Below are 10,624 nucleotides of genomic sequence, written 5' to 3'. Positions count from 1 at the left end.
CTCCGATTCAGAGCTGGAGACTTCACGCGTCAGGGTTTGCCGTCTGAGACGTCCGGGAGCTTTGGCACCACCCCAAAATATTCTCCCAGATCGTTTTTAGTTTTGCTTTTTAGCTGGCTGCAGTTTTGGGCCCATATCTTGTGTTTTATATCCTTTTTAGATTTTTTTTTTTTAATGATTTTAAAGATAGTGTTTCTTTCTTTAACTCCCTTAATGCCCCGGAGCATGAGTGCTAGGCTTCCATTGGCTCAGGCACCACGCATGTGCCCCTCAAACGGTCAAGTTTTAAGGATATCCCTGCTTCAGAGCAGGTGGCTCAATCAGTGGCTCAGTTATTGACTGAGCCACTGATTGACCTACCTGTGCTGAAGCAGGGATATCCTTAAAACCTAACCAACTGGTGGCCCCTTAAAACCTGACCTACTGGTGGCCCTTGAGGACTGAAGTTGGCCACTCCTGCTCTATCATGTGTTTTTCTTTTCCCCCTATACCCGGAGAGAATTTGCACTCCCCTCTGTGTGTTTGGGATGTTATTGCTGCGGGTCATATCTCTGCGTCAGTGCGGCGGTGAGAACGCCTTCCTGTTACTGGGAGGTGGGCTGAAGTTAGGAAGTGACACATAGCAGGTTGACTTACATGATGTGTGTGCTCAGTAGGCCATCCATGTATAAAATCCCAAGAGATTAAATTGTAACATGGATTTAGTGCAATCTAATAGTTTTACAGGTCCCGGAGAAAAGTGTCACTTTATTGAATATTTAAATGCAGCAAGAAAATAGTTTTTCATAGATACTGAATAAAAGTGCATTGCATCAGTGGAGGGGATACATGGCATATATACTATATTGCAAAGCAGTGCACCCATCTGGCAGCTAAGAAGTTAAACATTGTATGACAGGGGTGGGCAACTCCTGTCCTCAAGGGACACCAACAGGTCAGGTTTTCAGAATATCCATGCTTCACAGGTGGTGCAGTCTTCAACTGAGCCACTGATTGAGCCACCTGTACTGAAGCAGGGGTAGCCTGAACAAACTGACCTGTTGGTGGCGCTTGAGGGCTAGGGTTGCCCACTCCTGCTGTATGATGTCTTAGAGACGGAAACATTCAATTAGTCATGTGATTGGGGGGCGTCTGCGTGGGACGTTGTGTATTGATGGGACCGTGTGAGATGTGTAAATGGGGTAGGAAATCTCCGTGAGACGTGTAATGGGGGCACTGGGGTGTGGATGGGGGAGAGTCTGCGTGAGACGTGTAATGGGGGCACTGGGGTGTGGATGGGGGAGAGTCTGCGTGAGACGTGTAATGGGGGCACTGGGGTGTGGATGGGGGAGAGTCTGCGTGAGACGTGTAATGGGGGCACTGGGGTGTGGATGGGGGAGAGTCTGCGTGAGACGTGTAATGGGGGCACTGGGGTGTGGATGGGGGAGAGTCTGCGTGAGACGTGTAATGGGGGCACTGGGGTGTGGATGGGGGAGAGTCTGCGTGAGACGTGTAATGGGGGCACTGGGGTGTGGATGGGGGAGAGTCTGCGTGAGACGTGTAATGGGGCACTGGGGTGTGGATGGGGGAGAGTCTGCGTGAGACGTGTGGCTGGGGGAAGAGTCTGCATGAGATGTGTGATCCGAGAGGTGTGGATGGGGAGACAGCGCGGTGTGTGTGGATAGTCTGTATGGGACATGGGTGAGTGTGGTTTGTACGCGAGACGAGTGTTCATTTGTCTTAGTTATAAAGATTTAGCAATAAATCTCTAGCAGATTCTCTGCAGCCTGGGAACCCCCAGCACAACGCACTCATGGGCTCCGATTTAGTTTCCATCACTTATACTCTGCGCTACGCGGTGGGCAGTATGCAGCCGAGCGGGACCCCCATTGTAATCATAAACAGAGAGTGTGCTCAGTGTTCGACATCCTTCCCCGGCTCCCCGGACACAAGCAGCCGTGCTCAGCATGCTGATCTCATTAGGACCACAAAGGGAGCTCATGTAGAAGGCCCTGGGAGGGACAGTGTTTCGTGGGCCAAAGGTCCACCTGTCACCGTCACCCTGTGGTGAGAGGGACAGACTCCATGGATCAGATGTTAAATACAAAGTATCACAATATGCAAACAGGGTGAGCTGAGACACATGGGCAGAACAAGAACCAGTTCCCACCACCCATACAGTACTGAGTTCTGTCCAGCCATTGGTGGAGCAAGTTACCCTGACCCCCGTGACAGGAACTGACCACTCATCATTAGGGTTGTTTACTGAATGGTCAGTGGGACAGGTCGATTCTTCCTGATTCCTTTCCCAAAGCATCCTGGGATTCGTAGTTCTTTCAATCCACCAAGAGAACCATCTCACCTGGCCGGGACCAGCCTACCCCGTGTCATGCATGAAGATAATGACTCATGAAAACATCACAAACACCCTTAAAAAAAGTCACCATTTATTTTATATTCCAATCAATGGGTATACTCTACATGGGCTTCATTAGCATATATTAGCATATCCGATGACGCACGCTATGAGTGGCGCTTCCATACATGACATTGACAATATTCAGAGGGGTGACATCGTTACACAGGGACAGCCAATCAGCAGTTTCTCTAATGTTACTGCCAACAACAAACAAATAGAAACAGCCAATCAGAAGTGGCTGTGCAAAGAGCTGTGCTTTTCATTGGTGGCCCAGCAGAGCGTAATAAGGGCACATCCCAGGGGTCTTTACAGCTGCTGTATATAGTCCAAGGATAGGTCTGAAGCACGGGAGCTCAACTCCAGCCCCCCCACCCCCAACAGGTCAGGTTTTAAGGACATCCCATCTGCAGCACAGGTGGCTCAGTCTGATTGAGCCACCTGTGAAGAAGCTGGGATATCCTTAAAACCTGGCCTGTTGGGGGTCTTGAGGACTGGAGTTGAGCTCCCCTGGTCTAAGGAAGCAGCACAGAGCACGAGCGAGAGTATTATATCGGGGGAAGCAGAGGCATTGACAGGGTTTGTGTACATACAGTAAGGAATACTGGACTACAGGATCCAGAATGCATTGCAGACAGCGGTGCAAACACATGACCTTTTAGGAAACTACTGGAAGGGATTTTAGTAGAAACGGTAACATAGCAGATGTAAGCAGATCTCAGCTGCACAATAAGAGCCAATATATTTCAGACCTGCTTTACTACATCCAAAATTTAAAAAGCTTTATTCCTTTTGGATCACCCTGCCTTGCAGTGTAAATTAGCACAGAGTAACACGGATAATCTCTTACCCGCTCAATACCCTTCCAATTTAAAGCTGCTTTCAAATGAACGGGAATAAAGTCTTCTCCAGTGCAGGGAAGTGGCTTCACATGATATTGAATAAGGGCCTTATAGCGCAAAGATCCCAAAACATTACTGGGGCTCTCCAGGAATTACTTTGAGTGGTCCCCAATGCTTTGCAAATAACTGCCCCTTTTAAGTGGCCTGTTATTAAAATGCGCTGAATGAACATTCCGGAGAAGATTTGCATTATTTGGGTAGTTTTAGATCTTTTTTTTTTATAAGGAGGACGATCAGCGAAACATTACAAACCAGCCTACAGAAATGTCAGTTTGGCAATAAATTAATACTAAAAGGGGGTGTTTCCAATATGTCTTAATATTGTATCAAAGGGTATTTTGCCCCAATGCTGCCCCGCGTGCGCTGGCATGCAACCAGGGAGTGATTATAAGGAGCAGTAATCCAAAGAGTAATTCTAAGGAGCAGTAATCTGAGGAGTAATTTTAAGGAGCTGTAATCTGGGGAGTAATTATAAAGAGCAGTAATCTGAAGAGTAATTATAAACAGCAGCAATATAGAGTAATTACAAAGAGCAGTAATATGGGGTATTATAAAGAGCAGTAATCTGAGTAATTATGAAGAGCAGAAATCTGGGGAGTAATTATAAGGGGCAGAAATCTGGGGGGTAATTATACGGGGCAGTAATCTGGGGAGTAATTATACGGGGCAGTAATCTGGGGAGTAATTATACGGGGCAGTAATCTGGGGGGTAATTATAAGGGGCAGAAATCTGGGGAGTAATTATAAAAAGCAGTAATTTTAGGGGATTATAAAGGCATTATAATGGGATAGCCGAGGAAATGGCAACATAACAGTTGTGGGCGTTTTTTCACCATTTATCTCCATTTTCTGTGCAGCCAAAGAAGCTCAAGGTTTGAAGGTGTAAATCTCTTAATAAAACGGGTGTTCTCTTCGGGCGCACGAAACCGGATAACCAGATAATCCCACGTTCCAGGCAGAAGGTACGATATGGAATAAATCACGAAGGTTTGCGACATTAACAGAGATCCCCACAGGGAACCTGCAAACATTACACAGACTGTGTGCCAATATCGCCCACTTAAGCAGGAGTCTCAAACTCATTCCTCAAGGAGCCACCAACGGGCCAGGTTTTATGGATATCCCTTCTTCAGCACAGGTGGCTCAATCAGTGGCTCAGTCTTTGACTGGCCAACTCCAGTCCTCAAGGGCCACCAACAGATCAGGGTTTACGGATATCCCTGCTTCAGCACAGGTGACTCAATCTGTGGCTCAGTCGGAGACTGCGCCACTGATTGAGCCACTTGTGCTGAAGCAGGGATATTCGTAAAACCTGGCCTGTTGGTGGCCCTTGAGGACAGAGTTGGCGACCCCTGCACTAAAGAAAAGAAAAACGGAAGTCGCAGCTTTTAACCTTCAAGTCCACAAGCTAAAAGCTAGTCTGAAAAACAGAAATAAAAGCAGTTTGTGAGAATCACTGCAGAAAGTATAACATGGGACTGGAACAGGATTGGGGCGTTACTGGTTTCTTGGGTCCCACCGTGACGGCTGTAGGAGTCTTCGACGTATTGTAGATTAGTGCACTGCGGTGTAAGGGTTAAGTGGGGGGTGACCCTGTTAGCGATGACAGCTTGTCTCTTGCTACGTTGTCAGCACCATGTGGGATGTCCGCCAAATTGTGCTTTGGGAGGCAGCTCTCGCCCACTCACCTTAGTGCAGTTTTAGCGCATCAAAGTGACTCCCGTCAGCCCCTATCACTATGTACATTCTAAAAACGCGGCTACAAAAGTCATTAGAAAAACCTCTGTATTAAGGGCACGTGGCACGTTTGTTCCTGCCCAGATCTCCGTGGCACTCAGCATCTCCCGACGAGGACTTCCATTGAGCTGCGATTCTCCTGGCATTGTGCTTCTAATGAGCTACATTTGCTTGTCCTGAGTGTCTGACACGCGTGTCTGTATGTACGGATATATAATGCATGTGTCTATAGGGGTGGGCAACTCCATTGTCAAGGGCTGCCAACAGGTCAGGTTCTGAGGATATCCCTGCTAAGGGCACAGGTGGCTCAATTAGTGGCTCAGACGAAGATTGAGGCACATGTACTGAAGCAGGGATATCCTAAGCAAATCTGTGTAATATATATAAATATATATATATGTGTGTAAATGCATACATATGCCTGCATGTTGTCTTGTCTTAAATGTGTGTGCTTGTATGCGTATATGACTGTGTAAACATTTGTGTGTACATATATTTTTACAAGTGTGCTAATAATACAGGTATGTGTATATATGTGTGTATTGTATGTATGTAAACGTGTGTGTGTGTGTGTGTGTACGTCAGGGGTGGGCAACTCCAGTCCTCAAGGGCCACCAACAGGTCAGGTTTTCAGGATATCCCTGCTTCAGCACAGGTGGATCAGTGGTTCATTCGAAGACTGCACCACCTGTGCTGAAGCTGGGATATCCTGTAAAACTGACCTGTTGGTGGCCCTTGAGGACTGGAGTTGCCCATGCCTGATGTACATGCATATGTCTGTACACAAGCATGTTTGAATGTCAGTGTTTCCGTTAGCGTGACATTTCTCTGTATAGTTGTGCTCAGCGCTCACGGTATTTCTACGTGTCACCTCTGTCAGGAACTTGTGCATCACAATGTAGCCAGACACACAATGCAAAGTGAAGCCCGGTGACAATGTAACCTGCACCAGACACAGGAAGCTTCGGCACTGAGACGAGACCCGAGCTATAGAGGTCAAGAGCAAGGTCAATACAGTACAAGAGCACGGCCAGGAAAGAGATGCACGGAAGGCCGCAGAGAGGTGGCACAGTACTGTGACACCCAAGCTCAGGCTCACGTCAAGTGGCACAGGATTAAAAGTTTGATTTATATTTTGGTGTAAAAAACCCTGCTTTTTCCCCCCTTTACAAATCTCTATTTATGGAGTTTGAGCATTCATTCTGGCACTTAATCTTCATTAATGATGTGAGAAGCAAGGGACGTGAATTACTTTTACACGTAAGAGACGCCGCTAATACTCTCTCCTCACCTGGTTTGATGTACTCACTCAGACTAGAGGCGGGCACAGAGCCCATGTGTGTGTCTCATTTTATTGGGAAGTAAAGCTTCCCTGACAAAGAGAAGACGGCTGCCAAGTGTTGTCCTCCTGTGCTTATGTTTGCACCAAGTTTACGCAATATATGCCTCTGTATCATTTTTCTTGTTTGCGGCCAAAAGCCCCGATCTGCTTTCAGAAGGGCCGGAAATGAGGACATCCCTATGATGCAGAAGCCGCTGATTACCACGTCTGCACGCGCTCGCTAAGCCAGGCTCGTGTGAAACCATACTCGATACAGAACATTTTGTGTCCACTCACACGCAGGCATGTAGGAATTCCCACTTAGAGACAATCCTATCTTTAGATACTACGGCCCAAATGTACTAAATGGTGCTCTGCCGTAAGACACCCTCCCAGCACTGGAAGGGGTCTTACTGCAAAAAGCTGCTAAGTAAAAATGGCCCTGTATCCCTCTAGTAACGTTGCTCAAATACCCTACGGTATGAAAAAAAAACAAAGTTTTGTTGTCTTTAACCCAAATCCACGGAGCATGAAGAGGGTATTCACAGGGCGAGTTATTGAGGTAAATCTACTATTAAAGAAGGGCTTGATAAGATCTATTCATAATATATATCTCCTTTCCAGTGACAGCACAAACAGCCTTTCTATAGTTTGACTTCAAGCATAGTTCACATTATCCTATATAGGTTTAACTAATAGAACATATATATATATATATATATATATATATATATATATATATATATATATATATATATATATATATATTAATAATCACTAGGCCTCTGGCCTACACAGGGTTAATGACAACTAACATTTCAGAGTAATTCTGTACACAATGACCTCTTCCCCTCGGGTACATATGAACTGACCTGGGACCTTCCCTCTACTGTCAGGGCGGTTAGCTCTGCAGGAGTCTCTGGTTCTCAGGAGATACAATGTATTTGTGTTGGAAATACGTGGTAAAGCAAAACTCAATATGTAAGGCCCGGGACAGCCCCCTCTGTGTCCCACCTGATAAAGCAGCAGCTGCCCCGACGCATAGCGAGTGCCAGGACAGTATGTGGCTGCGCTTCTTCGCGCCATCACGGCCGGGCACCTTCATGAAGCTTGACGCCCGTTCAGTTCACTTTTACATTTCGCCAACCTGATTGGTTAAGCCACTGCCACCGGATCAGGCTGAACTGCCCAATGGGATGACAGATACCCCAGAATGGACTGCTGGCACTGTATTACCTTCCCCTACGATCAGCTGTACAATCGTTCTAATACAGCAGGGAAATCCGGGTGAAAGGACAAAGCGAACGGAGGCCCGGCGGTGCTGAGCCTCGCTGCATTTTAAGGCCCACTGAGGTGCAGGCGGGAGGCAGGAGTGGTGTGTATGGGAGAGGGGATCCAGTGTGAGAGGTATGTATGGTGGATCCTGTGTCAGGCGTGTACATGGAGGGCGAGCCCTGTGTCAGGCGTGTGCATGAAGGGGGGGTTCCCGAGTGAGATGTGTGTACGGGGGGAGCTCACGGAACGCGACACTGATGAGGATGGGCTCTTGAGTGTAAACACTGTAACTCTGGCTAGTTCTCCCTTCCTCCCCTGACCCGTCTCACAGCTGTTCCGTACACTGGGGCGCACTGACCCGCGCAGGGTTTGGGTTTTGCGCCAGTTACATGGTCCCCGACTTCTCCGACGGGTTGCTAGGGAAAACTTTCTCCGTGGGGGTGAGCGCGGGGCTCCCCATCCCGGAGCTGCTGCTGCTGCTGGACCGGTGCTGGACCATAGGTCTGGCCGGTCGAACGGGTGGGGGTCTGAGCTGAGCCCCCGCCAGACGTGCCGATAAGGCGGGCTTGAAAGTGGTCATCATTTCGGTGTTGGAAGAGCTGCTCCTCCTCATTGCTGCATCAGGGTCCCGGATCATGATGGTGTGCAGGGGGCTGACTGGCTCCGAGTTCGGGGTCCCCGTAGCTGGGTGCTTCATGGGCTCCAGCGTGTCCAGCACAACGTCGGGCGCCTGCTTGGCCGTGTTCAGCCGCTCCAGCTCCCGCAGCTCATTCAGGGCAGTGCTCATCGTCTTCTCGATGTCCTGAACATTCAGAGCGAGAGCGTCAACAACCAGAAACATGTAAGAGACAGACCCCAGCCCTCAAATATCCTGCTAACTTCCCTGCACCTCACCCACCGGCTCCTGTCGCTGCACTTACTGGAGCTGCATCACAAGAAGATACCTGCCAAACTGGCCTGGGTATTAACCCCTTCCCTGCCAGGCGGGCCACTAACACATTGCAAAGTACATCATGGCTGGCGGCAAAGGGGTTAATCTTCCATGTGAAAAAGAGATGTTTTCTTGTTACATTTGCTGTGCAAGCGCTGGAGCAACAATACTGCTCTGCAAGTCCCTGTTCCGGGCGCTCTGCCGACGGCAGCGAAAAAGGGCGACTCGGTGCTTTCTGCTTTCACTGCGGTTATAAAGGCCCATTCACCAGAGCGCCACAGCACGGAGTGTATGGTGTTATTTCTTATAGCACGCGCCCTGCACGTGATGCGTTACACAGCACGGGGGGTATGGTGTTATTTCTTATAGCGCGCGCCCTGCACGTGATGCGTTACACAGCACGGGGGTTATGGTGTTATTTCTTATAGCGCGCGCCCTGCACGTGATGCGTTACACAGCACGGGGGTTATGGTGTTATTTCTTATAGCACGCGCCCTGCACGTGATGCGTTACACAGCACGGGGGGTATGGTGTTATTTCTTATAGCGCGCGCCCTGCACGTGATGCGTTACACAGCACGGAGTTATGGTGTTATTTCTTATAGCGCGCGCCCTGCACGTGATGCGTTACACAGCACGGGGGGTATGGTGTTATTTCTTATAGCGCGCGCCCTGCACGTGATGCGTTACACAGCACGGGGGTATGGTGTTATTTCTTATAGCGCGCGCCCTGCACGTGATGCGTTACACAGCACGGGGGGTTATGGTGTTATTTCTTATAGCGCGCGCCCTGCACGTGATGCGTTACACAGCACGGGGGTATGGTGTTATTTCTTATAGCGTGCGCCCTGCACGTGATGCGTTACACAGCACGGGGGTTATGGTGTTATTTCTTATAGCACGCGCCCTGCACGTGATGCGTTACACAGCACGGGGGTTATGGTGTTATTTCTTATAGCGCGCGCCCTGCACGTGATGCGTTACACAGCACGGGGGGTATGGTGTTATTTCTTATAGCGCGCGCCCTGCACGTGATGCGTTACACAGCACGGGGGGTATGGTGTTATTTCTTATAGCGCGCGCCCTGCACGTGATGCGTTACACAGCACGGGGGTTATGGTGTTATTTCTTATAGCGCGCGCCCTGCACGTGATGCGTTACACAGCAGACATTATAATACAGGGGGGGGGGGGAGGCCTTAGAGCACGGCAGCCGCCTTGGGCCCTGCTCCTTCGGAGGCCCCGCGCTCCCTCCTGCCGGTGCTGGGATCCAACTTTCACCCGACCGGAGGTGGGGGATCATGGGTCGCCCCCCCCCTGGGTTACCCCTCCCGCTCCCCCCCAACTCCAGCTCCCCCCTCCGGTCAGAAGTTGGATAACGGCACCAACAGGAGGGAGCGCGAGCCCCCCCGGACCGGCAGACAGCTGTAGGTTTACTGTATGTGGTTTTCCTGCTCTTTTCCGGAGCAGGCCGCCTCCTGTAGCATAGCAACGTGACGTCGTCGTCACGGCGATGCCACAGCGATGCTGCTCGTCAAGATAAGTCCCACCTTTTTTTCCAGGTGGGGGGGCCTGTTGCCAGCGTGCCGCCTTGGGCCCCGCATAGCCGAAGGCCCAAATAAGTTATCATACAACCTGGAGATAATAGCCCCCACTTTGAAGTTTACGTAGTGGGCCCCTATCCAGAAGAGCTTACAATCTGATAAGTGCCTATAGCACAGTACAGGCTCCTACCTCAGCCAGAGCTTCTGCCTCTAGGGACTTGTGATCTCCCAGGCTACTGTGCCTGGTCCCCCCAGTCACGGAGCGCAGTGAGATGGCGTCACACAGCCCCTTCCTCTCCGGGTAGTTGATGCTGCCAGCGCTTCCGAAGTTCGCCATCCTGCGCTTATCGGGGCTGTCCACCCGCCCCCTGCTCAAGGACAGCTTGTGGGGGCTGCTGGGACAGGCGGCAGCCCGGGGAGGGGTGTCAATACAGGGACCTAGGATTCGGGGGGGGCTGTGGGTGTCCCCTCCACTCCTCTTGCGGGGTATGGCAGCTCCGTCTGACCTCAGTCTTACCCTG

General features: G+C 50.0%; 1 protein-coding gene across 2 annotated transcripts in view; it reads right to left on the bottom strand.

Annotated features, from left to right (window-relative positions):
- Nucleotides 1-5,759: 5,759 nt before the first annotated feature.
- Nucleotides 5,760-10,624, bottom strand: part of SRGAP3 (SLIT-ROBO Rho GTPase activating protein 3) — a 62,237-nt gene continuing 57,372 nt past the window's right edge. For both annotated transcript variants that reach the window (XM_075574685.1, XM_075574686.1), the window contains exons 21-22: nt 10,294-10,621; nt 5,760-8,432 (exon numbers count right to left, since the gene is read on the bottom strand). In XM_075574685.1, the coding sequence (XP_075430800.1) occupies nt 8,016-8,432; nt 10,294-10,621 (745 nt within the window). In that variant the 3' untranslated portion in view covers nt 5,760-8,015. The remainder of the gene's footprint in view (nt 8,433-10,293; nt 10,622-10,624) is intronic.

Source organism: Ascaphus truei, chromosome 17, assembly GCF_040206685.1.
Source record: "Ascaphus truei isolate aAscTru1 chromosome 17, aAscTru1.hap1, whole genome shotgun sequence".
NCBI lineage: Eukaryota > Metazoa > Chordata > Amphibia > Anura > Ascaphidae > Ascaphus > Ascaphus truei.
Note: the sequence above shows the minus strand (reverse complement) of the source record. Positions and strands in the feature narration are given on the sequence as shown.